We start from the raw sequence: 27698 nt of genomic DNA on the forward strand, positions 1-27698 counted from the left end.
CTGCTCGTACACTTGGGCAGGTGACATGGCCTCCTGAGCCTCGGGTTCCTCAAATACAATTTAAAAAGCAATAGCCGGGCCCTGGCCGGTTTGGCTGAATGGATGGAGCATCAGCCTGCAGACTGAAAGGTCCCAGGTTCGGTTCCGGTCAAGGGCACATGCCTGGGTTGTGGGCTTGATCTCCAGTAGAGGGCGTGCAGGAGGCAGCCGATCAATGATTCTCTCTCATCATTGATGTTTCTCTCCCCTCTCTCTTCCTCTCTCAAATCAATAAAAAAAAAAAAAAAGCAATAGCCAGCTTCCTGCCTCCCTAAGCCCGGAGCAAAGAAACAGAACTCCCAAAGAACCTCCCATGGCCCTTCACCGAGATCTTCACCGAGAAGCCTTACTTCTGCAGCAGCATCTCCCATCTCCCCTGCTCCCTGCTCCAGCCCTCTCCAGCCAGGCGGATCGTTCTCACACACCCTGTGCTTTTGGGAGGCTGTTCGTTTGTGTCTCTGCCCCCAGAATAGAAACTCCGTGGTTGTTCAGTGCTGAGTCCCCAGCGCTTAGAACAGAGATTGGCAGTGGGGTGTGCAATAAGTATTTTCCGGCTAAATTTGGGCCTCGGGGCTTTGGGCAGAGTAGACCATTCTGCCCTTATCTTCAAAGTGAAAGCACATGGTACCCGCTTTTCTTCTTTAGTGTCCTAGCTCGCCTTCCTCATAGTAAAGGTTTTCTGTAAGCTTCTGACTGGATGAAGGACGGATGAATGAGGGAGCCATTTGGTTACTGTTCATACTGGTTTCTTCAGGTGAGTCGTCTTGCTGGGTCCTCAGGACCTTTTCGGTGCCTCCACTCATCCAAACTCTGAAAGCACTTCCTCTGGAACTCTGGAGGGATGGGCAGAAGCCCTAACGAGAAACAGGAAGCACTCCTACGGCCCCTGATCAAGTCCTCAGCATCCTTCACCTGGCTTATTACTTTCTTTTTATTGTTGACAGTGTTACACATGTTCCCATTTTCCCCTTTTGCCCCCCTCCACCCAGACCCCACCCCATCTGATTTATTTTTTAAGTTTCCTAATTTTCCTTGGGCCTCCACTCTTTTTTGTTTTTTAAATATATTTGTTGTTTTTAATTTGAGAGAGAGAGAGAGAGAGGAAGGGAGAGGGAGAGAGACAGAAACATCAATAATGAGAGAGAATCATCAATTGGCTGCCTCCTGCTGGAGACCAAGTCTGTGCCCTGACTGGGAATCAAATCAGCGACCTCTTGGTGCACAGGATGGTGCTCAACCACTGAGCCACACAACCTCTGAGCCACACAACCACTGAGCCACGCCGGGCAGGCACCACTTACGTTCTCTATCCTCCACACCTGTGTCAAAGATTCAAATCTAATCCTGTCACTCCCCTAGTTAATCCTTTGGATTGCTTCTGCCCATTGGCAGGATAAAGTTCAAACTCCTCAGCCTCTGGCTACATTGTGATAGTCCGACCCACACTACACAGCACAGCCACAAAGTCTTCTCACTCCTTCAAGCATTTGCGTGGGTTGTCTTATTTACCTAGGACCCTAATCCTAGGTAAATAAGAGAACGAAATTTAAAACCCCTTCCTAATCCCTTTGGGCAGAGTTAACATAACTTCCCTGTGCTTACAAAGCATTGTGTCTGTATCTCTATGGTGCTTTGTAAGGTCCTATTTACCTGCCTGTCTCCTCTCCTGGGCAGAGTAGCAGGAGGAAAGAGATGTTCCAATGCCTCGTTTTATCGCACTTCACTTGATTGTAGTTTACAATGTTTCCATTTTTACAAACTGAAGGCCAGGTCTTTCACTGGCAAAAAGATTACAACTTGCTTTGTTGCGGTACTCACTTTATTGCAGTGGTCTGGAACGGAACCTGAAACATCTCTGAGGTACGCCTGAATTTTCCTCTATCCTCTGCACGGAACATACTGCCTGATCCTCTTTAGGTACTTAATCAATACAAGTAGAATGACTACATACTGCTGGATGCAGCTAAAGAATCCAAGAACAGTAATTAGAACTATGGCAATCCCTTGTAAGGGTTGCTGTTAATATTTTTTAGATGGCTACCTAATTTTTTACTTATTTTTAATTCATCTCTATTGTTAAAAGTATTATAGATGTCCCCATTGACCCTCCTCCTGCTCACTCCCTTCCCCCTCCCAGATTGTTTTAGTTTTATTGTTGTTGTTTTTAATATATTTTGTTGAGTTTTTTTTTTTTTTTTACAGAGAGGAAGGAAGAGGGATAGAGAGTTAGAAACATCAATGAGAGAAACACCGATCAGCTGCCTCCTGTACACCCCTCACTAGAGAAGCACCCACAACCAAGGTACATGCCCCTGACATGAATCGAACCTGGGACCTTCAGTCCACAGGCCAACGCTCCATCCACTGAGCCAAACCGGTTAGGGCTGTTTTAGTTTTAAATGATTAATTTTTGAGATTATTTTTTAAAATATATTTTATTAATTTTTTACAGAGAGGAAAGGAGAGGAATAGAGAGCTAGAAACATCAGTGAGAGAGAAACATCGACCAGCTGCCTCTTGCACACCCCTTACCAGGGATGTGCCTGCAACCAAGATACATTCCCTTGACTGGAATGGAGCCTGGGACCTTTCAGTCCTCAGGCCGAGGCTCTATCCACTGAGCCAAACCAGTTTCAGCAATTTTTGAGATTCTTAACTAAGGGTTATAAGTACATGCCTGAATCAAGTGACAAAGCATTTATTCTGGAATTTCAGTGATCACCCAGATTAACCTTAGATGTTACAGTCGTAGCCACCACACACACACACACACACACACACACACACACACCATAGTCTGCAAAATCCCTCTCAAAGGTTAAAGGTTGAGTTGGTTTCCTTGAGATTTGCCTATGAACTTCCCTGGAGTCTAAGGTCCAACTCAATAGACTTCCACCCTCTTCTGTGTTTAGAGCCTCCCAGGACACAGCAGCGTCGACTGGGACAGGAGTTTATGAACGTAAGCTGTGGCAGGGTTCAAAAGATAATGTTTAAAAACGTATTGCAGCCAAAACCGGTCTGGCTCAGTGGATAGAATGTTGGCCTGCAGACTGAAAGGTTCTAGGTTCGATTCCGGTCAAGGGGATGTACCTTGGTTGCAGGCACATCCCCAGTAGGAGGTGTGCAAGAGGCAGCTGATCAATGTTTCTAACTCTATCCCTCTCTCTTCCTCTCTGTAAAAAATTAATAAAATATATATATTTTTAAAATGTATTGTAAAATATTCATTCAATGTGTGTGGTTTAAAGAAAAATAATGAAAGGAATATCCACCCTCATCATGCAGCGTAAGGAACGGGAAAGCCCTGTGTGGCCCTCCTTGCTGATCCTCCTGAAGTGTACCGCTGCTACGCTGACTTGTGTTTTAATCACCCCCTCATTTTGTAGCTTCAATATGCACGTGTCCTAAACTGTACTCAGTTTTGCCGCTTTTTTCAATTGATGAAAAGACATGTGTACGTTCAAGTTATGTAAGAAAAATGCTTGTTTCTAGGAAGGTTAACAATGGCTCTGTTAATGAAAACACCACACAGCGGCAGGTGGTCTTAAATGACACACACAGCGCCCTGGGTGGGGTTGCTCAGTGGTTAGAGCATCGTCCCGTGCACCAAAGGATCATGGGCTTGATGTCCAATCAGGGCACATACCCAGATTGAAGGTTTGATCCCCAGTGAGGGCATGTATGGGAGGCAACCCATACGTTTCTCTTTCACATCAATGTTTCTCTCCCTCTCCTTTCTCGCTCTAGACTCAGTGAAAAACATATCCTTAGGTGAGGATTTATTTATTTATTTTTAAATATATTTTATTGATTTTTTACAGAGAGGAAGGGAGAGAGACAGAGAGCCAGAAACGTCGATGAGAGAGAAACATCGACCACCTGCCTCTTGCACACCCCCTACCGGGGATGTGCCCGCAACCAATGTACATGCCCTTGACTGGAATAGAACCCGGGACCCTTCAGTCCGCAGACCGATGCTCTACCACTGAGCCAAACCGGCTTCAGCCTTAGGTGAGGATTTAAAACACACACACACACACACACACACACACACACACACACACACAGCATTCTTTTCCCCATCTGAAATCCCACAGTGTTCGTATGTGTGTGTGGTCTGAACTCACACCCTCATTTACATATTTGTGAACATTATTGACCAATGGCAGAGGTGGCTATTGCCTATCCTTCCACTTCTGGGCTCCATAAATAAAGACGATCTGCTTCATATGACGCATGACATGTAGATTCCGTCTATCTCTCCATTCAGTTTTAAATTAAAACGAATGGATAGGTGAATACTCAGTGAAGACCTAGACATTGTTTGGCCTATTTTAAAATGTAACATAAATGGAGTCTCAATGTCTGTATCATTCATTCTGTGACCTTCTTCTTTCACCCAACGTTACAGTTCAAGGATTTATCCATGTCAAGTTGAGCTGTAGTTCATTGGTTTTGATTGCCATATTTCAGACACTCATTCCACTTCCCAACCCGAAGGAGGAGGAGATGGCAAAATTCAAGTGATGTTCAGGTGTGGGTGATCTGGCCAGTGAGGTCTCCCCAGATCTGCCAGAGACGGGGGATGTGGGCCCAGCAGCCAGCCTCCCCACCGGTGTTTGAACCTCTGCAGCAGGAACAAGCCACAGGGCCGCTCCTTTCTGCGAAGCTGAGATGCCACATCTTGGTGCTGGGCTGATTCCAGTCTCCTCCGGAGGATACAGGGAGAAGGATGCTCACTATAGAGCTGCCTCGCTGGCGGACTTGGAAGCAGCTCCCTGTCAGGAGCTCCCTGCTGGAGGCTGTCACTCAATCCCCCAATGTTCAGGGGCTCAGTAGGTCTGCAGACAAGGACAGAAGAGATGGCACTTCAGGAGGGTCCTCTATTAGCTGACTTTTCTGGGCACCAGTTGAAGTGGAGGGTGGGACATGGCAGGGGGTCAGCCAACCAGCTGTGGCCTCTATCTGCATATTCATAAGCCCCCCACACCGGTTGGCTGTGCTAGGCAGCCCCCACTGGCCCCAGTGCCCATGGCTGCGGCAGGGCTGGGGCTGTCAGACCGCCTCGCCTCGCACTGAGAAGGGGCAGAAGACTTCCCTCACCCAGCCACAGGCACCAGGCCTGACTGGGGAGGAAGCAGGGAAACCAAAATCACTTCCTGACCATGGCTCCGCGTGCCCAAGGCTGGTGAAGGGCGGACCGCTCCATCTCCTCCATCTCCTCGGCTGGTGGGTCCCACCTGGCCGCAGAGCCCAGGACTCAGACCGACCCGAAAGCCAGCATCTTCTCTGTGAGTAGCACCATCCCTTCCCTTCACCTCGCCGCCGGAGCACTTTTTTAAAACGATGGGATGTTTATTGTTAAAATGTTTAAATATGCAGAAAAGTGGAGGGACTGGCAGTGTCTGCATACCCATCATCTAGACTTAACAACGGTTGACCTATTGCTATGTTTGCTCCGTCTGTTTTGTTGGCTGCAATACTTCCAAGTGAACTACAGCCACAGATCATCGCACTCCTGCGTAGCCTGGTTGCCTCTCCCGAGCACTTTTGAAACCCTTATTTCGTTAGGTTCGCACACCTGCCTTGAGTGAGGGGGCGATGATCATCCCTGTTTTAGGAAAGTGGAAAAGGCAGAGGCATGAGGGCAGAAGGCTGGGGAGAGAGCTCAGACCTCTCCCCTCACAGCCCAGGGCACCTGTCTGCCTTACCTCACAGCCCGTGGAAGGATCTCGTTCGTGCAGGGGTGTTTTCCCAAAGAGCGAGGAGCCGGCACAGCCACGGTGTGTGATCTGAGGCACTCCCCATCATCCCTCTGGGCTTTGTCTGCTCATCCATAAGGCAAGGCCACGCATGACGATCCCGGGCTCCCTGACACTGGTCTCTGAGGTCTTCACAATAGACAATGGGTGGAGTTTTGTGTTTTGTGTTTTTTGTTTTTTTTAAAAAAAGCTAAATTTATTTATTTATGCCCTTCGTTCTCTTTTAAACGTGGTGCTTAAGATTCTTTTACGAAATAGAAACGATAGTAAATTATAGTCTTTTGTATGCCAATTTTTTGTGCTCTTATTAGCAAATAAGATGCTAGCAATTCTGAATCTGGCCCCATTATTTTATGTGATCAGTGGTTGAAATCTAAAAGTTTGGAAACTGCTCATTGTATCAGGTAATCCCTTCCAGCACAAACATTCGGGGTTGGGGGCTTTCCAAAAGTTACTATTATCAGGCCCCGGGCATGTGTTATTACACGTGCTCTTCACTGCAACCCTAGGAAATAGCGCTGTTATCAACCCCGTTTTACAGAGGAAGAAAAGGGGGGAAGAGGCGAAGTTAACTTGCATAAGGTCACAGAGAGCTAGTGCATCCTACGAAGGTCTGACCCCCAGTAGGCAGATTGCTCAGCAGTTCATAGGCTCCAGGGACGCCGGCCATAATGGCTTCTGACTTGATTGTATGTCTATCGGTGGACAGGACTGTGTGGCCTGAGCCGTCCACCTGACCACCTCTCCCATTTCCACATCCGTCCGTGCGGCAGGGAGCTCTCAGGGCTGGGCCAGAGATGGATGGTCCATGCAGGGATGGTGCAGGACCCTTCCCAGCGGCCCCATCTGAAGGAATGAAACAGAGATGAGGTTGCATATGCAAACGCCTTAGTCAAACATAAAAATACTGCCCAACCCTGAGATGTGCTCCTGAACAAGCGTTATGTTGGCAGCTAAAGTTTGCTGAGCCCGGTAAGGACGAGAGGGAAGCACTTGATGATCCAGGAATACCGTGTGTGTGTGTGTGTGTGTGTGTGTGTGTGTGTGTGAGAGAGAGAGAGAGAGAGAGAGAGAGAGAGAGAGAGAAGTGTGTTTGGATATAAATGTGTGATCAAGTGATCACTATTATGATGGGCCCGTGCTGGGCGCTTAGATCCTGTCGCCTCTGCAGAGGAGAGGTTGATGCAGGAGAAGGCATTTTCCTCCATATTTTCCTAACAATATCGTGGGTGGTTCTCTACTAGGCACAAGGCTGGTGCAATTGGAATCCAAATAAGTCTAGGAAATGAAGAGAAACACGAAATGTTCCCAGTAAAAACCTGGCAGGAACTCTATCAAGGAAGTCACGATGACCCCCCTGGAATAAATCTGGAGGGAGGATCAACAGCGACGAGAAAGAGTTAGGACCTCAGGGCTTCCCGTGGCGCCTCTTACCTAAGGACCCGCAGCAGCCTTGCTGTATTGATCGGTTCCCTGGCGTCGGCCCTGCTGAAATGTGTCAGAGGCGGTTGCTGTTCCCTGAATGTGGTCTCAGCCTGTGAGAACCCTCCCTCCACCCCTTTGAGCAGAGGGTGGGGGGTCTCCAGGGAGACCCCCAGAGGGCACAGAGGCCGGGGAGTGGGGCTGCCTGGTTAGGCGGCGGTCTGTGCCACGATGATCCTGCAGACGCTGCCTGCCTTCTTCTAACACATCAGCGGAAAGGAGACAGCACGCGGCTTCTTTCTTACGTGTGTTACTTAAAATCCAACCTCGCCCTCCTGTCACACTTGGTAGCTGTAAAATCCTACATAACCTCTTCGCAGAGATCTCGTGAGCCCCGTGTTCTGTGCTCGTGTTTGTAGCAAAATTTGCTTCTCCAGTGGGGCTTTTTATGTCTGGTGCCCAGCAATATATATATATATATATATATTAGGGAAAGGCTCAGAGAAAATGCAAGCTTTGTTTGTTTAACAGACTAAGTTTTTTAGAGTAGTTTTAAGTTCTCTGCAAAATTGAGCAGAATGTACAAAAATTTCCTCCATGTATGCAAAGCTTCTCCCTCAAGTGCAAGTTCTTAATTACTAAAGACAAAGGTTGCCTTTCTTTAAGTTAGAATAGTAAAAATATACCCATAGGAAACATGGAAAATACAGAAAAAAAGTAGAGAAGACAATGGGAAGGGAGTAGAAAGGGAGAGAGATGGAGGAGGTTAGTAGGGGGAAAGGAGGACCTATGTAATGCTTTCAACAATAAAGGTTAAAAGAGAAGAAGAAAAAAAGAAAAGAAAAGAAAAGAAAAAGAAGTAGAGAAACAAAGTTACCTATGGTTCCATCACTCATAAAAAACTATTGCTTACACTTCAATGTATTTCTTTCTCATCTCTTTTATTTGTATTTAATTTCTTTGTATGTAATTTCTCTCCCCCACTTACTATAAATATTCTATAAGCTCTTCTTAAACACGATTTTAAAATAATAGCTGTATAATATAGTCACTTGAAGATGATACATATTTTATAGTTTATTTCACCAATCTCTACTCTTATAAATAATACTGGGATAATCACTTTTGACATAAATCTGTGGTTATTGCCCATTTTCTTGATTCTATTTCTTAAATGTAGAATTATTCACTCAAATGGTATAAACATGTTTGCTTTATAATATATACCACATAAATATTTCCCAAAAATATATGAAAAATAAGTAAGGTTTCTGAGAGTCAAGAAATACAAGTAATGCGATAACACTCATATTGGCAAAGATTTAAAAGATTGACAATGCCCAATGTTGATGAAGATGAGGAAATATGCATTCTTTATAGGTATGTTGGTAAGAGAACAAATAGGCTATTTAAATGTATATATAAATAATGCATGAAAACATTCTTTGTTGTTGTTGTTGTTGTGTTGTTAATCCTCACCCGAGGATATTTTTCCGTTGAAGTTTTAGAGATAGTGGAAGGAAGCGGGGAAAGAGAGAGAGAGAGAGACATCAATGTGAGAAAGACACATTGATTGGTTGCCTCCTGCACACATCCCAACCAGGGCTGGGGATCAAGCTTGCAATCAAAATATCTACTCTTGACCAGAATCAACCTGGGACCCTTCAGTCTGTAGGCCAATGCTTTATCCACTGAGCCAAACCAGCTAGGGCATGAAAATATTCTTATAAAAATTTAATTAATACAGAAATATACAGAGTAAAAATAGAAAGTTCTTCATGAGTCCTCATCCCAAACAGTTGGTACATTTCTGGAGGGCATTTGGGCAATAAACAAAATGTCTTTGACTCAGAATTTCCTCTTCTAGAAAGAAATCCTAAGGAAATGATAGGATAAGTTCCCACAGATGTAGAGAGAGAAGTGTTCCTCTCAATATTACTCTTACTCATAATAACAGCTAACAATTATCAGCAATTTACTATGTGCCAAGAACTATTCTAAAAACATAACATACGTTAACTCATTGGATCCTCATGAAAACCCTATGACAGCGGTAGGTACTATGGTTATTCCCATTTTATTGATGAGAAAGCTGAGGTACAGAGAGGTTGCAAAGCAAGTAAGTGGCCCTCAGGAATCAAGTCTAGGTAACCTGACTCAGAGGCCCACACTCTCAATCTTCATGCTGTGTTGTCTCTACTGCTATAGCAGTGAAAACACAGGAACAAAACTATCAAAGAGACTTTACTAATCAATTAGGGTACACCCATGCAATGCCATCTCATCAGCTTCCACAATGCTGATTGATTTTTATTGACATGAAAGAGGAAAAAAGTGAAGCTGTAGAGCTATGTACCTACACTGAGTGGCCAGATTATTATGATCTCTGAACGCATAATAACCTGGCCACTCAGTGTGTGTATGTTAGCCGCCCGGTGTATGAATTCGTGCATGGGTGAGGTCTGGCCAGCCTGGCCAGGGGGAGGTTGGCTGGCCTGCCTGCTGGTCGAACTCCTGGTTGAGGGGACAATTTGCATATTAGCCTTTTATTCTATAGGATATATACTGAGTGGCCAGATTTTTATGCGTTCAGAGATCCTAATAATCTGGCCACTCAGTGTATAATTATTCCTTTTTTTTTTTTTTTTTTTTTTTTTTTTTTTTTTTTTTTTTTTTACAATTTATACAGTTATGAGAAACTTTGTAAATTTATCTGCACACAGAGAAAGAAGTTTGGAAGAAAATGGACACCGAAATGTTATTTGTGTTTTTTTTTCTTGGAAAGCGCATTATCATTGTCTTTCTTTTGCTCTTCATACATTTCTATATTTGCGGAGTAAAGTGATCCCGTATTACTTGCACCATCTCAGAAGAGCAGTAAAGCTATTTTTAAAGGGCTGTGGCAATTGCTCCTTTTATCAGTGGACGGGAGAGTGCTGCGAGTTAATTTTCAAACAGAAAGCATTGCTGCTTCCCGCCACACCCAGATAAAGGGCTTTGGGCAGCACGCTGCCCCCAGCACAGAGGTTTCCTGTTTCTCAGCCCCGATGCAGAGTTTCGATGATTGTCCTGCAGAGACGGGCACAGACACTTCCGGGTGCCCGACCGCAGCGGAGTCTGGCTGCATTTCCAGATTCCCGCCTGGAGACTTTCCTGCTGATTGTCACTTCATGAGACACGCCGAGCTCCTAATATTGTAGTTCTGGCTTCTGGAGCACACACACACTACTGGGAACCTCAGACACCATACCTTAACTACCCACAAGGGAGAGCTGGCCAAGTGTGTGGGTCTATGCTCTCTCGCACATGTGTGGTCTCTCTCTCTCTTCCTCCCTCTTTCTCTGTATTGACTTTGTTCCATGTATAGTTGCTACATGAATCTGAAATACCAGTAAAGCGCCTCTACTACAAGAAGTCAGTCTATTCGTAAATGAAGCGCCTACAGAACAATTAATTCAACGGAGTCGGCAAACATCTATGTGGTAACAGCTGGCAGCCGGGCACTACTTGGGAGACACGGAGGGAGCTCACAGTCTGAAGGGGAAGTCATGTGATCACCTTAGAGGGGTGGCGACATTGCAGTTGGGTTTTAGAGGAAGAGCCGGGTTTATCAGGTGGAAAAGTGGGAGAAAGGCCTTCCAGGCCGAGGGAAGAGTGAGGGCAAAGACATGAGGCACAAAGGAGTTTGGATGCTCATGGAACCCAAAGCCCAGGACAGCTCAACGTGAGTGAGTGTTGATGGTTGCCAGATGGGAGAAGGAAGGGGGGGGATGAGTGAAAAAGGTGAAAGGAATTAAGAAGTAAACATTGCCAGTTGTAAAAACAGCCATGGGAATGCAAAGTACCACTCAGGGAATATAGTCAATATAGTCAATAACTATGTATGGTGTCAAAGGATACTAAACCTATCAGGGTGATCACTTCATAATGCATATAAATGTCTAATCACTATGTTGTATGCCTGAAACTAAAATACAATAATATCATCCGTCAATGTAATCTATAATAATAAGAGCCTAAGCAACCATCACAACTGAACAGACAACCAAACAGGTATATGGGGCAACAGGCCGATGGTGGTGGGGCAGTTGGGAGCAACTAGGCCAGCACGGGAGAGGGGCAGTTGGGGGTGACCAGGTCAGCAGGAGGGGCACTTAGGGGCGATAAGGCAGGCAGGCAGGTGAGCAGGGAGCCAGTGGTCCCAGATTGTGAGAGGGATGTCCAACTGCCAGTGTAGGCCCAATCCTAAAGCCCAGATGGGTCCCAGATTGGAGAGGGTACAGGCTGGGCTGAGGGAAGCCCCCATGCACAAATTTCATGTACTGGGCCTCTAGTAAAAATAAATTTATAGAAAACATAAGTAAGTGTTAAGGATAGTGACTCCAAAGGTGTTAGATTAAACTTGGCAATAATTTCTTTAATTATATTAATTTGTCAAGTTATTTTTAAAAATTATTTTAAAAATATTTTTGTTGATTTAGAGAGAGAGAAAGCGAGAGGGGGAGAGAGAAACATCTATTGATTGCCTCCCATATGCACCCTGACAGGGGATTGAACCTGCAACCTGCGCACGTGCCCTGACCAGGAATTGAACGCACAGCCTTTTGGTGCATCAGACGATACTCAACCAACTAAGCCACACAGGCCAGGGCTCACATCATCTGTTTTTATGTTTGTAATTTACAAATGTCTTACTCAAAGCAAGAACCTTCTCATTATTCTGACCCCAGAACCTTGCCTTCTTCCAGCGAGCGGCATGTCGCCCCTGGTGGCACTGCAGCTGTCCCCACCTCCCGCCCTCTGCTCTGGAGCAGAGGAGTAGAGTGACATTTCTCACAGGGAGCTTGTGTTGGGTGTCTCTGCTAGTCGCCAGGAGGCTGCAGGTAGAGGCTGTGGCCGTGTCTACGGACGAGGACCCACTGGCCTCAGAGGGGAGACCCACTGACCACAGAAGAGCTGAGATTTGCCTGAGGTAGAGAATTCCCAGTAAGCATTAGGATGAAAGTGGGAAGGAGAAAGCAAACCCTCCTGCCAGACAGCGTTTTGCGCAAGAGGAACAAAGGATAGGGGACATTTATTGGGGGAGCGGGAGGGGCGGGAATCATTTACCTCTTGTAGGAAAGGAGGAATCTGCTTAACAGAAAAGTCCTTCTACCTGCAGGGAGGTAGCTGAAGTGCGGTTGCGCAAAAAAATTGGTATCAAAAGATTTGGAACTGAGAGCCACTCTCGGCTGGGAGAGTGACCCTGACTCTCAGGTTTGGTGTGAGGTGCAATGAGGTAACGTACAGCATTTCATAAACTCAAAGTGTCTTCCACCTGCTATCAGAAGCCTCCAGGTTAAAGCTTAGTGTATCTTGAAACTTGGTGGAAATAAGACAGCCTTTCCTAAAATAGCCCCTTCTTTTCCCCAGGCCTTCATTTCCAATCCCCATTGTGCTTCTTCTTAACAGGGATCAGGACCTGAAAACCAACTGTTTATTCTCTCTCTCCTGCTAGGCAGCCAGCTCCAGGAGAGCAGACTCTGCTGCTCTGGTTCCCACTGTCTGTCTCTCCAAGTGCCCAGAGAATGCCTGATGCATGGGACATGCTTAATAAATAGCTGTTCCATGTTGAGCACATGCAAATGAATGCATAAGCTGATTCTCCCAGGAGCCGGTCAGCTGGCTCTCAATTTTTGATTTGTTTCAAAGGCAGGTTCCCTACCCCAACACTGGGGGATTCTGATTTACCCTGTTTCCCCAAAAATAAGACAGTGTCTTATATTAATTTTTGCTCCCAAAGATGCTCTAGGTCTTATTTTCAGGGGATGTCTTATTTTTCCATGAAGAAGAATACGGTACACATTTATTGTTAAATGAAAATAAAGGAAATTTATTATCTGTATATGGTACGGTAATACGGTAGTTGTCAACACAAACCAGACAAACTGTGAATCCTACAGTATCAAGAATTTACTCATTTATTCAATGACAATCATGTCATCATCTTCTGGAACATCATCATAACAATCCAATTCCTGAATTTCCTGGTGAATTTCTTGTGACTCCATTTCTTTCAGAATCAGTGGACCAAATCTTTCATGTTTAGCAATAGCACTGTCTTTAAATGAGTACTTCTTGTCAAGGTAGCCTGCTTGCAGTGCATTTGCAATGCAACTGTCAGTGATTTTCTCCCATGAATTCTTCACCCAAGTCACAACTTCTTGCAGTTTAGGTTTCACAAAGTTTCTGAGACAGAGCCTGGGGGGGGGAGGGTTATTTTCGGGGGATGCCTTATATTTCACTCAGAAGGAAACCTGTAAGTAGGTCTTATTTTTGGAGGATGTCTTATTTTCAGGGAAACGCGGTAGCAGAACTGACTGCTGTATTTGCTATTTTTAAAAATATATTTTTTATTGACTTTAGAGAGGAAGGGACAGAGAAGGGGATAGATACATCAATGATGAGATAGGATCATTGATTGGCTGCCTCCTGCACGCCCCCACTAGGGATCAAGCCCGCAACCCAGGCATGTGCCCTTGGCCGGAATCAAACCTGGGACCTTTCAGTCCACAGACTGACGCTCTATCCAGTGAGCCAAACCAGAGAGGGCTGAACCTGCTATTTTTAACACTGCTGGATGACTCCGTTGCAGGTAGTCACTACGAAAGTTACTTTGAATCGGACAAATCTTGCCTTGACTCCAGCTTGCCACTTGCTAGCTGTATGACTTCAGGAAGCAACTTCATAACCGCTCTGAGCCGGTTCCTTTATCTGTCAAGTAGGAATGACAACATCCTCAGGGAGTTCTTATGGTCATTAAATCAGGTGATGGATGTTGCGTTATTGGCATAACGTCAGTGACGCGGTTCACTGTCATCGTTGTTTTTTTTTTTTTTTTATTGCCATTCTTGTGTTACTGCTATGCCCAGGCAGAACTTCCTCTCTGGAGGATCACTCACTCGGGAATCCTCAGAGTGTGGTCCCAAACCAGCAGTACCACGGCAGCTGGGGTCTGGGGAGAGACGCGGCCCCCGCCCCTCGTAGACCCGGGAGTCAGCATCCGCGTTCTGACAAGGTCCCCAGGTGGCCTGAGCACACATTCAAGTTTGAAAAGCACCCCTGAGCGTCACATGTATTGTGCTCTCCCTGTGTTTGTTTGTTTTTATTAAGGTATTATATGTGTACATATCTTACCATTGCCCTCCCACCCCACTCCCATACATGCCCTCACCCCCCAGTGTTTAGCATCCATTGGTTATGCTTATATGCATGCTTACAAGTCCTTCAGTAGATCTCTTATTTCCCCCATATCTCCCTTCCCTCCCCGCTGTAATTTGACAGTCTGTTTGATGCTTTAGTGCCTCTGTATCTATCTTTTTGTTCATTAGTCTGTAATGTTCTTTATTATCCACAAGTGAGTGAGGTCATGTGGTGTTTCTCTTTCACTGACTGGCTTATTTCACTTAGCATAATGTTCTCCAATTCCATCCAGGTTGCTGCACATGGTAAGAATTCCTCCTTTTTTATGGCAGCATAGTATTCCATTGTGTAGATGTACCATAGTTTTCTGATCCAGTCATCCGCTGACGGGCACCTAGGCTGTTTCCAAATGTTAGCTATTCTTCTTGTCTTTAATTTCAGAGTCACCCCAGGAGGTTCCTAAACCCCAGTATCCCAGAGGCTGAATCCTCAACCCGGCTCATTCAGCTGCACCCCCAGCCAAGGACATTAGGAGAGGGATTTCCTCATGGAGCAGGGGATGGATCGGAGCGCTGGCTTGCTTCCTGCGCCATCCCGGGCCGGTTCCCAGCCGGCAGAGCCCTGTGTGGAAGGCAGGAGAAGCCCATCGCCCCGTGAGCAGGGCGGAGACACCTCCTTTCCCTGGAACCAGGGCCCCAACCCCAGCCTCACCGACCCTGACTGGTTTTGGGATGAGCACATTCAGGCAAAGAGGGCCCGCGTGGAGACCATCATCCGAGGCATGTGCCTCTCCCCCAGCCCCCTGGTGCTCGGCAGTGCCCGGGCCCGGGACAGCCCCGGCTGCCCCGAGAAGGCCCGGGAGCGGAAGAGGAAGCAGGACCTCCCCATGCAGCAGCCCCCGCTGAAGCCAGGCCCTGCTGGGAGCCAGGGCAGCAGGAAGGGGGGCCCTCGCGTGAGAGAACAGCTTCACCTGCTGAAGCAGCAGCTGAGACAGCTGCAGGCGCACATCCTGCAGATGGAGCCCCGGGGGCCTGCGCCCAGCCCTCGGAGTGCAGAGCAGAGGGACAGCTGTGGGCGGCAGCCCTGGGCCATGGACAGCGGCCGCCTCCAGGGTTCCAGCGGGGACCTCCCTGGGCTGGAGGAACACAGGGTGGCTGAGGTCGATCGCCAGCCTGAGGAAGCCAGGCTCCTTCCTTCTGGCACACGAGCTTTGCTGGAGACCCTGAGGAGAGAACTGAGGGGGGCAGTGTCCCAGGCTGTGGACTCCGTGTTACAGAAGGTCCTACTGGACCCGCCAGGCCACCTGACCCAGCGGGGCCGAAGCTTCCGGGGGCCGGTGCCAGGGGGCAGAAGCGAGACTTCACCCGAGGGAGGTGCCTGTGAAAACCCCCTCCCACTGGCCGCCTTGCCCATGGGGGCCCAGGCCCAGGCCCAGGCCCAGGCCCAGGCTGGGTGCCCACTGGGAAACTCATCACTGGCCAAGCCTCTAGACTCTCCTAGATACCCCGTCTCCCCAAGAATGACCTCCAAACCCTGCCGGGGCCCCCCAACCAACTGTGCTGTGGCCGTGCCTTCCCACCTGCAGGAAAGCCAGATTCTAGGTCAGCTCCTGGGTCACGGACCCCCGGGTCCCTGGAGGGGCCGTCTCCCCCAGGGTGCATCGTCCCAAAGTCCCTCCTCCCCGGAGCCTGCCCTGCGGCCTTGGGGAGCTGTCACACTGCGGCCCTCGGTGGTGAGCCCGCAGCACCCCGTGCCCTTGGCTTCCGCCTGCCTGGAGAAGCTGCCCTTCCTCCCCTGCGTGAAGATGGAGCAGGGCGGCCTGCAGGCTGCCGCCGAGGGGCTCCCGTTCCCCTCCGTCCACATATCCTTTGCCGGAAAGGGAAGTTCTCCAGGGACAGCCCGGAGCGGGGATGGGGAAGGAGGGGAGGCGGGGACAGAGAGCTACCTGGCAACGGGAACGGCGTGTCTTTGGTGGTGGGCTTCCTTCCCGGGACAAGGTTCCCGAGGCCGTGGTGACCTCCCTCCAGGGTTAAGCCTGCTGGGAGGGAAGGTTCTGCCACCAGATTCTGCCACCACTCACTTAAAGGCTCTGGGTCTGAAAGGGCGTTGTTTTTAAGCTCCAATGGGCTTCCAAAATATGACAAATCCCCTATGGAAGGAAGAGCTCCACATTGGGTTGTCAGCTGCCTACACACCTCAGCAGGGAGGGTCAAAGGGATGGCCTCACCCGAGGCATGGCTCCCAGCCTCCTGGTCTCCTGGCAAAAGGCCCACAAGGTCTAGATCAGCACTCGCCAACCTTTGGGACCTCGCGGAGCACCGGTTAGCGATGGCTGGTCTAGATAATCCATGAGGAAGATCTGAGGGCCCAGGCACTTCTGAGCCAGACGGGGAAGGAGACGTTTTCCTCGGGGACTAGACCTGAAGCAGCTGGGCCGGGGGAAGGAGCCCTCCGTGTAAGGAGCAGCGTCTCAGCTGCAGCCGAGAGGACTGAAGGGGGGCTGGGCATGTGGAGGGAGAGGAGAGCCCCTGGGGAAGGCTGAGGGGCCAGGCTGGTGTGCAGGAGTCTGGACCTTTTGCATCACCTTTGCCACCGTGAGGCAGGCTCTCCTCTCTCTTTCTCTCTCTTTAAATATGGAACAGTTCACAAATTTGCGTGTCATCCTTGCGCAGGGGCCATGCTAATCTCCGTATCGTTCCGATTTTAGTATATGTGCTGCCGAAGCGAGCACTCCTTTCTTACATAGTGTTTCCCAGAGTAAAGCTCCCTCCGGATATTAATGGTTGCTGAGCTGGGGCGGGGGGGGGGGGGGGGGGGGGAAGGGAGAAATAGTATAGTAAATCCTGGGTTCATGTCTTTGCTGCGGGACTTCTCAGAGCCTTTAACATGCTGAAGTCCACTGTGAAGCTCTTAAGAGGAGAATGTATGCGGTCCCAAACTCATGTGACCAACGCCTGTCTTGTAGGACTTAACGTTCCTGACAGCACATTTCGGGATGTTGCCTTTTTAAAGTGAGCTGAGCTCACGCCGCTGCTTCTCAAGGGCAGCCTGAATCGAGTGTCCAGAGGTCGATGTGCCTGTGGTGTGAACAGTCTGGCAAGCTGTAGTGAGGGCGGCAGGACGGGGTGGGACCAGCTCATTGCCACACCAGGACCGGCTCTTGTGTCCTGAATGCTATGCGCGCCCCCTGCTGGTCACAGATGTTGGGAACACCCCAAAGCTGGGTGCTGCCGGGTGCTTTCCAGGCAGGCAGGAGCAAGAATAAAACCAATGCCAAAAGCATGTCACCTGCCACCACTGCCTCTGCTGGTATAAAGATAGCAGCATAGACAGGTTTTCTTGGTAGGCGATCACCCTGTGTGAGAAAGGCTACCGTCTGGTGAAGACTCCCTGTGAAGGTCAGGCAATGTCGGAAGGAACTCAAGAACTCAGTCCCCACAACTCCTCTGCTGTACTTCCCGTGGGAGGGGCCTGCTGACCTTTCTCAGCACCTACTGTGCGCCTGGCCCTGCCCGGTGAAATGAGGATTGGGCTCAGAGAGCCTCAGGGCCCAAGCACTGGGCCTGGCTGCACAGGTGAGGTACTCGGCTACGTTTAGGATGATCTGGAGCCCCCAGGCAGCATCCCGACCCCCCACATATTCCATTCCAGCTGCCTACATCCCAGCATTAGAGATGCACTCCTGGGGGTCAGGAAAGCCACTTACGAGCAAGATAACTCTGACCCATAGAAGAACTTCCACATTCATGACATCCCCGTGAAGCAGGTATGATTAGCAGCTAATAATGAGGTGGCACTTGCTCTGCGGCAGGCACTGCTGGCCAGCGTTTCCCACGTACGAGTCCACTACCACTGAGCTACATTCTGGAACTCGCAAAGCTCAGAAAACCCCCAATTTCTTTTCCCTGAGGCTGATGGGAGCTTTGTTTTTGGTGGCAAAACCTGACCTGCACTGATGGGAGGTGACTTATAGATCGCCCGACTGAGTGTAAATAGTCATCCATTTTACTGTGGAAATATTAATGTATTGGACTACAGACGGCTGCCACAGCCTCTGCTGTGGGATTAACTGACCTATGGTACACAGACCAGATCACCTGCATAAACGAACAGAATTCTGAGATCTGGCCTCCTTTTGGCCAGTGTTTCACATGATAGGTTGTGGGCCCTAAGCATCCACGTTAGACCCGGTAGCTGAGAGCTGGGACAGAAAAGTGAACTTGCCCAAAGTCACAAGACAGCCAGGATTCAAACCAGGGTCTGACTGCCAAACTGTCACCACTACATTTAGAAGTGGCCCAGAGAAGGTAAGTGGCTTGCCCAAACCCACACAACTAATCGGTGGCAAAATCAGTATCTGAAACTGGGTCTTCAGACGCCCAAGTCCAGGATTCTGTCCACACGTGTGTGAACCTGTGAGAAGAGTAAGAAGTGCCAGTGAGGCAGGTGCAAGGGGCTTCAGGAAGCAGCCTGAGTGCCAGGCCAGCTAGAACTCTATTGAGTTGATTTCCTTTAGCTAAACTGGTATATCCTACTGAGGAGTCTTAAAGCTATAGCTGCCAGACCCGAGACCTCCAAGGTTCCTGGGTAAAGCTTCTCATCTGGTCCTGAGACTGTCCCCGGCAATGCTTAATATTTCTGTGTAAAAAAACAACAACAACAACAAAAACACCTTCGTTTCCCTCCCATTCTGGTGCGAGGCAGTCATACCACAGCTCCCTGCTCTTGTTAAAGGGGAAGGAATCTATTCCCAGACTGAGATATGGGTGGAAGACATTTTTCCTAGCTGTGCATGGATTAAAGTTGACCATTTAATCATTCCCACATTCCTTTATCTAACAAACATTTATTGAGCACCTACTATATTCCTAGCACTGGGCTAGGCATGAGGAATACAAAGATGAAAGTATAAGGTCCTTGCCCCCCGAGGACCTCACAGTCTAAACAGGGAGTCAAACATGCCGTGAAAATTGCAATAAGGTCAATTGCTACAACAGAGGTATGTGCACAGAGCGGGGGTAGCCCAGGGCAAGGAAAGGTTTCCCCGAGGAGGAAGTGGCTGAGCTGAGATAGGAAGGAGGAGAGGAGTTCTTCCAGGCGGACCGAGAGCAGGTGCAGAGCAGCAACTCAAGTTCCTTGAGGCAAAGCCAGCGGTGATCTGCTACTGTCTGGTTAGACACTTGTTGGCTTACCCACTGCAAAGGCAATTATGAGAGTGAGAATGGGGATCATCGAGTTGACTCTTCTCATTTTACAGATGAGGAAACTGAGGCAAAAGCGAAAGTAAATCTCTTCTTGGGGTTTTAAAATATTTATCTGGGAAAGAGCTGCCATCTCTTTCTATCCTATTCTGAAAGCACATGCAAAGTACAGCAAACTTATTTATGGCATAGAACTTTCACACATCGAGGTGGTTTTTAAATTCTGCAACTGTGCTGTGCATATATGGTTTTCAGCACCCGGAAAGAAAAAACATACTGGATCAGACTTGTCAGAGACACAGAAATGGAGCAAATACATAATTCAACCAAAATAAAAAATAAAAAGCATAAGGAACAGGACAACTAATTCACTGTTTGGATAATTTGATAGTATTATTTGATAAACAGCTGTTCATTTTCCTTGACCCGGGGGTAATTCCAGGAGGGTCTAAATCCTGGTCACTTGAAGAAGGCCAAACTAATGTTTTTCTTCACACGCTATCCCAGCTCCAGCCTCCTGAAGGCGTATTTCCCTGACGTCCAGGTAAAGTCATCCTACTGAGTGTCAGCTTCTCACAACTCCCAGTGGCATTGGTTTCACCCTGTGTGAGGTGTGAGGCCAGTCCTAGGTCATCACGTGTGCACCTGAGCTCCCCTTCATGTTGGCTGCACTGGGGTGATTTCCAGTTCAGGGGTGAGAGTTGGCCTGAACAATCATGAATAACTTGGAGCTAGGAGAGTTGAGCTTTGGAGTGTACACACAGAAGCACGTGGGAAGGAAACGGGGGGGGGGGGGGGGGGGCGCCAATGAGAAACATTAGTAAATGGGGTCTTTGGCCCAGTGTTCTGTCTTTGCCGAGGACACTGTGAAAAAGACAGAATATACAGAGAGTTGGACACTGTTGAACGGGCATCCAAATAGCTGTGTTTCAAAGGGAGTGGGGATACATCCAATCAAGTGTGACAACAAGGAAAATCTGATGGTTGGATCCAGACCTTGCCTGTTCCCATAAAGTTTCTAAGGGCCCCCGCTTCCTTGGGAATTGGGTTAGGGCTAATCCTGTGTATCTATGTCATTCCTTTGCCTTTCCCAGGTTTTCCCCTCATGTTCTGTGGCTTGGTGGTTGATCCCTACCCCAAGCTCTGATTCCCACTCACTCTGCAACTCCAAGTTGCTGTTTAACTGCTCTCTGATCTTCACACTCACTCCTTCCCTTCACCCTGGGGCTCTGGGGCTGCCATGCAATTGGCCCAGGCACAACAGAAGCTGGTACCAAAACTGGCCTTGACTCTGGACATTCCCAAAGTCACATGGTGAGCTTTTTTTTTTTTTTTTTTTTTTAGAATGCATGCTTCTTCTTTTTTTTTTTTTAATATATATTTTATTGATTTTGTACAGAGAGGAAGAGTGAGAGATAGAGAGCTAGAAACATCGATGAGAGAGAGTTATCGATCAGCTGCCTCCTGCACACCCCCCACCGGGGATGTGCCCGCAACCAAGGTACATGCCCTTGACCGGAATTGAACCCGGGTCCCTTCAGTCCCCAAGCCGATGCTCTATCCATTGAGCCAAACCGGTTTCGGCACATGGTGAGCTTTTCATGGGTGAAAAAACTTCATAAATTGAGGACATAAAAAACTTTTTTTTTTCTCCTTCTAGTGGGCACTACAACTAATCTAGATTTTTCTGAACATGGCTTAGAAAATAGCCATGGCTGATGCTAATTCTTCTTTTTTTGTTAATCCTCACCTGAGGATATTTTTCCATTGATCTTTTTTTAGGGAGAGTGGAAGAGGGGTGGGAAGGACAGAGAGAAACATCAATGTAAGAGAAACACATCGATTGGTTGCCTCCAACCAGAGCCAGGGCCCGAGGAGGCTGCAACCAAGGTAGGTGCCCTTGACCAGAATCGAACCCAGGACTCTTTGGGCCACAGGCCAATGCTCTATCCACTGAGCCAAACCAGCTAGGGCCATGGCTTCTTTTTCAAAAGAGGCCCTTCTCGTGTTGGCTGAAGCCATTCCAATTAATCTGCTGTTGAACTGGACGCTGACAGTTCCACCCCTCAGCTCCTGGTGGTACACGGCTGACTGATGGACCTTGTTGCTTGTGCAGTTCAACCGCTGCATCACCTCCCAGATGATCAAGTGGTTCAGCAACTTCCGAGAGTTCTATTACATCCAAATGGAGAAATCTGCCCGGCAGGCCATCGCAGATGGCGTCACCAGTGCCAAAATGCTCGTGATTCTCCGCGACTCAGAACTTTTTCGAGCTCTCAATATGCACTATAACAAGGGGAATGACTTTGAGGTAAGAGCATGTACCTGGGGTCCCAGGAGGTTGGAGTTTTAGGAAAGAGCCCCTTCTGTGTGTCTGTCTTTACATCAGCGAGAGCCAGGGCAGCCCGGGCTAACTTCTGTCCCATCTGCAAAGATTACAGCCTCCATAGCTTCTCTTAGGCAACAGGTGGATGCTGCACACCGAGTCAGCAGAGGCCTGCCAGGGATTATGTCACTTCACTCGTAGGCTTAACAGTCCGTGATTACCAACTGACCTGGAGGGCCACGACTAAATGCTGGGCTCAGTTGCAGCACCTAGGCTTGGCCCAAGTTTTCTTTACAACAATCTCTGTCCGTTATTTGGTTCTTATCTTTATTCTCACTTGAACAGTTTCTTCTGTGGACCTTCCTGGCAAGTCATCTCAAAAATCCTTTCTGGAAACAATGAAAAAACAATACTCAAGCTTCTTAGTCCTTTGGTAGCACCTTAGGGGTAAGGCATCAGAAAAGGGAGAGCGAGTGGTCTGAGAGAACTCGGGATCCAGACCCGCGTTTCCCAGCGTGCAGCCGACAGCTCTGTGCGCCCGGCGCCTTGTTCTGCGGGTGCCAGGTGTGTCTGGTCACCCAGCCCACTCACCTCTTCTTGATTTCTCACTTGACTGTGATCACAGTGAGCAGTGTATTGATACCTTCAGGAAAGGGGAGACTTGCTGGCAAGTGCTGGTCAGGTGCTTCATCTGAATATGTTTGGAACTAAGCTGCTCTGTGGGTGGAATGGACCGGGCCGCCTGAGGCAATGGAGGGTCAGGCTGTGTGGGGCAGGCAGTGCTGCCACATCTCCCCAGGTGGGGTGGCCGCTTGGCATGCAGTGTGGCAAGCCCGGGCCAGGCTGGGTCGGGAGGACCAGTGGGTGCCAGTCCGAGTGTGGTCCTGGAACATATTCTTTAGCCCCCTCAACCTCATGGTTGATTTTGGAAACAGAAATGATTCCAAGGCCCATGCATCCAGCCTCTAAAGATGGTGGGATGCAGCACGACAGTCATATACTAGGGGGCACTCTTTTCCATGGTACGCACTAAAGAAAAGAATGCTAACACCTCTTTTGAACCAAGGTTTCGTTTCAATCAAAGCCAGAATGTCTGCCATGAGTGGAATCAGCTCCTGCTACAAATGGAGTGTCCTTAATAGGCTTTCTCCCAGGGCTGTCTCATTGGTATCAGCCTCTTAAGGTTTGTAGTCGATGAGGGGGCAGAGGATTCCTACAGCTGCAAGAATCAGGGCCCAGTAGAGCAGGAATGCTCTTATCAGTCAACCCGGGAACAGGAGCGTCAGGCAGTGAGGGCTCCAGGGCTTCCCAGCCTCATGTCTTCTCTTTCTTGTGTATCTCGTTGGGAATGCAGGTCCCGGATTGCTTCTTGGAGGTCGCCAGCTTGACATTACAGGAGTTCTTCAGAGCTGTCTCTGCAGGGAAAGACTCAGATCCTTCCTGGAAGAAACCCATTTATAAAGTTATTTCGAAGCTGGACAGTGACATCCCAGAGATTTTCAAATCCTCCAGCTATCCCCAGGAGCTGCTTCAGAATTAAGTCCCACAGAGCGAGACACAGCTGGCCACGGTTTTCCTGGGTTTGTCTTAAATGGCTGCTGTGGTGATATAAAAGGGGCGTAAGGACAGACACCTCCCTCCCCAACAGGAACTATTACCATTCTAATCATTTATTTCCTTTTCCAGAATCACCAAAGCTTAACCTTAACTATACTATAAACCAACCAAGGGTAATGGTGTGTTGGTAGCATATTGTAAAAGGAACACAATGGTGTTTTGGAATCAGAGGACTTAAATCCCCAATCTACTGTTTCCAAGTATTGTGACCCTAGGACCTTGTAGGTAATCTCTGCATCTGTAAATAAATACTCTGTGAACTGATATTACTGCACATTTGTGGTTTTCCCCCTTGGCTTTCAAATAAGGTTATCTTAGTTGTTTTGTCTGATACAAATTGCTGGTCTTAGTTACCTATTGGTCAAGTTCCACCTATTTGCTAGACACTTGCCAATACATTATCGTAAGCATTTACACTGAAAAGTAGATATTATCTTTTTAAAAATATATATTTTATTGATTTTTTTACAGAGAGGAAAAGAGAGGGATAGAGAGTTAAAAACATCGATGAGAGAGAATCATTGATCAGCTGCCTCTTTCTTGCATACCCCTAACCCAGGTACATGGCCTTGACCGGAATCAAACCCGGGACCTTTCAGTCCACAGACTGACGCTCTATCCACTGAGCCAAACCGGTTTTGGCTTATCTTCATTTTTTTTTTTTAAATATATTTTATTGATTTTTTACAGAGAAGAGGAGAGAGGGATAGAGAGCTAGAAACGTCGATGAGAGAGAAACATCGACCAGCTGCCTCTTGCACACCCCCTACTGGGGATGTGCCCGCAACTCAGGTACATGCCCTTGACTGGAATCGAACCTGGGACCTTTCAGTCCGCAGACCGACGCTCTACCACTGAGCCAAACCGGTTTCGGCCGCTTATCTTCATTTTTTTAAAAATAACCAAACAGACATTTTAGAAGTGACATAACTCGCCAACGTACAAGGCGAGGGCATTTGGGTTGGTAGGGAGAGTCAGACGTGTGCAGGAACCCGAACCTCAGATGCCAGGTTGTATCCTGAGCATCTCACGCTGCCCGTTATGATCTTCAGCAGACCACCTCCAGTGAGCACCCGCACGGAGGGGGCACTGCCACCTGACAACCCCCGCGCAGCGTGTGGGAGTGCTTCCCCACCCAGAACTTCCTCCGAGCATTCCAGCAAGCCCACACAAGCTTTCTGCCGGACTTGAGTGTTGCTGTTCATTCACATTTGTCTGAAGTATTTATCCACTGGACAACCCAAGTTGTCTGTAGTTGATGAACTGATGCTCTCACCTATGTACAGAAGCTGCACTTCAGGATGCAAAAGCTAGGAAAGGCCTAGGGCAGTGATCGGCAAACTCATTAGTCAACAGAGCCAAACATCAACAGTATAACGATTGAAATTTCTTTTGAAAGCCAAATTTTTTAAAAATATATTTTTTATTGATTTCAGAGAGGAAGGGAGTGGGAGAAAGAGAGAAACATCAATTTAGATAGAACCATTGATCAGCTGCCTCCTGCACACCCCCTCAGAGGATCAAGCCTGCAACCCAGGCATGTGCCCCTGACGGGAATCAAATCCCCGACTTGTCAGTCTGCAGATTGACACTCTATCCACTGACCCAAAACAGCTAGGGCGAGAGCCAAATTTTTTAAATTTAAACTATTCAATATATAGGAAGGTACATTGTTATTAACCCTAATTAAGGGTACTCGTAAGCTGGCTTTTGCTAAAAACTCAAGGGGCCAAAGAGCGGCATGTGACTTGTGAGCTGCAGTTTGCCGACCACTGGCCTAGGTGATCATCCCACCCACCCTGCTCCCATCAGGAAGGAGGAAACGGAGGCCCAGACAGGAGGCTTGCACAGCCTGTGCACACCTCACAGACCATGAGTGGCACAACTGGGACAAACACAGCGTCACACAAAGGGAAATCCCCCCCCCCCCATAAGGAAACCACAGTCCATGGTCAATCTTTTACAGATAGAGGAATTCATGGAACCAACATTTATTTTACTATTTTCCTACTGGCCCAATGCAAATTGTGACTCACTCTGAGGACACAGGCAAGTCATCTGCCAGGCCGAATAACTGCGTCTGATTCTGGGAGAGTCAGAATGAAGTGTTTGGAAACTCTGCCCCAGGTGTGCAGGCTGGGGTGAGGGCACACAGTACGGGCTCTGTCGTTCTGATTAAGGGGTGTCTGTGACTTTAGCTTTCTTCTTTCCCATTGACATAAAACAAGTTTTCATATTCAATTACCCACTTTCTTGACTTTTCCGGTGGGCTGGATCAGATGAAGTAAAATCCCTAAACTATCGCTAGATGTGTCAGCATGAAAATGAATGAAAGATGACTTTCTTTTGCATTTTCATTTACTTCAAAGAGCTGAGAGGAAAAACAAAACAAGCCTGCTCAGCCCAAACGAATCTTCTCGCTTTAAGGTTATTCTGAAGTGTCCTTCAGTACATCCAATTGCACTCAGATCACCTTTGCCCTATTTTCGTCCACAATGTTCTCTTTACAAAAGTGAAGGAATCTGCCAAATCTGGGTTTTAAAAGCAGGCAAGCCCCGAGTCCCCAGAGCAAGGAACTCAGTTATGTGTATGGAGACAGCAGAAGAGCCCACTACCCAGTGATCTTGCATGGCTATTTAAGATTTTTGTGGGAAACAATTCCAAGTTCTTGTGATTGTTTGATATGGAGCAGCCATTTTCTGTCCCAAACCTGAAATTTATTACTGTGTTTGTTAAAGACTGAGCCAAGCCACCTCCAGAGCAGTGAACCTTGTCCCAGGGACCAATTAGGTGAAATGTACAAATGCAAATGGAAAACATTTGTGTTCTGCAGTCTTTCCAGGAACTGTTTTTCGAACCACTGAGCTAAACACAGAAGAATGTATAAATATATATGCTCTGCCAACAGGAGTCTGTTTTATTATATTTTTCTGTTTCTACCAAGTATATCTCTTTTTCTGCTGGGAATGCATTCTGAGTGTAAGCTGAGCTGGTTATTGTTCTTTTGGCAGCCATTACATTGCCAAGGTCTGGTCATTCTTTCCATTAAGATATATGTGGGCACCATTCTCTCCCAAATTAGACATGTTCAGAGTCTGGTTGAATACTGCATAATTGTCTAATACTTCAATGGTGAGCAGTGGAGCCTGGACTGTGTTTTATGATGATGGCACTATTTAGGAGTTAATGCCCAGTTATTAATGAAAAGCAGGCAGTTAAGTGACATTCTATGCAGGAAAAGGTTTATTAGGAACCTTATTTCAAACACTAGTGGCCCAGTGCACGAATCTGTGCACATTGAAAGGAAATGAATTAGAATATTTTAATATCACTATTTGACTTTTCTCTACAATAGAAGTGTCAACCAAATTCATGATCAACAATGACAGACGGAAACACATGTGCGATTGGTGCCAGTGAGAACTTTATATTATCTTGCATGCGCAAATCAACTTAGCCTTTTATAGATATAGAATAAACTTGCTTAATTAGACCTGCTTTATGATTTAGCCAAACTTTTTCCAGCCCAGTGAAGCCCAACTTCTCCTTCAGGTAATTGTCAGCAACACAGCAGTAAATATCAACATGAAGCATATTATTATTGAAGATCACAGGGAGAACAAAGGGTAAAATATTTAACTGTAGCAGCATTTGACTATATTTTGCACAGTGAGAAAACCTGAAGTCATTTTCAAGGCCCACAGTTTCTTACTTTTCAGTTGGGTCAAGTTTCTAAGCTTCCTAAATCTCCGTTTTCTGGCTAATGAAAAGTGTGCTGTGCCAGCGCAGCCAAGGGTTCGGTGAGCCTGAGGAGGGGAGGTGAAGGATTAAAGAAAAGACAGACAAGAGAATACAGCTGGGGCTCGGACCTGGATGAGGACACAAAAAGATCCAGCCTGCAAGCCATGGCTTTATTTTATAGTGAGATCAAAACAAGGGGAGTAGTCAACATGTTTACAATGTTCTTGTGAGTTTCACATTGTTTTGGCAGCAGTTGCTGCACCTCCCACAGCCCATTAACTGTCTAGGAAGGAACTAGGGAGGGCTATAAGGTTAAGCTTAATTAAGCTAAGAGGGCTCTGCCCTCCAAGCTGGGACTTGTTTGTGACCCTGCCAAAGGTAAGTCTGAGGCTTAACCCTAGAGCCACT

At 47.6% G+C, this 27698-nt stretch overlaps 1 protein-coding gene and 1 non-coding gene across 2 annotated transcripts; one reads left to right on the forward strand and one right to left on the reverse strand.

The window, feature by feature from the left end:
* The first annotated feature begins 14846 nt into the window (after nt 1-14846).
* Nucleotides 14847-23804, forward strand: PROX2 (prospero homeobox 2). The gene is made up of 4 exons (XM_045578653.1): nt 14847-16275; nt 20052-20150; nt 21723-21917; nt 23287-23804. The coding sequence occupies exons 1-4, from the start codon at nt 14953-14955 to the stop codon at nt 23470-23472; spliced, it is 1803 nt and encodes a 600-aa protein (XP_045434609.1). The 5' UTR covers nt 14847-14952; the 3' UTR covers nt 23473-23804.
* On the reverse strand, nt 17033-17136 carry LOC118709892. Its single transcript, XR_004985185.1, has one exon. It is a non-coding gene; the product is annotated as a U6 spliceosomal RNA (small nuclear RNA).
* Nucleotides 23805-27698: the final 3894 nt, after the last annotated feature.

Source organism: Pipistrellus kuhlii, unplaced genomic scaffold (assembly GCF_014108245.1).
Source record: "Pipistrellus kuhlii isolate mPipKuh1 unplaced genomic scaffold, mPipKuh1.p scaffold_m20_p_1, whole genome shotgun sequence".
In the NCBI taxonomy this organism is placed as follows: domain Eukaryota; kingdom Metazoa; phylum Chordata; class Mammalia; order Chiroptera; family Vespertilionidae; genus Pipistrellus; species Pipistrellus kuhlii.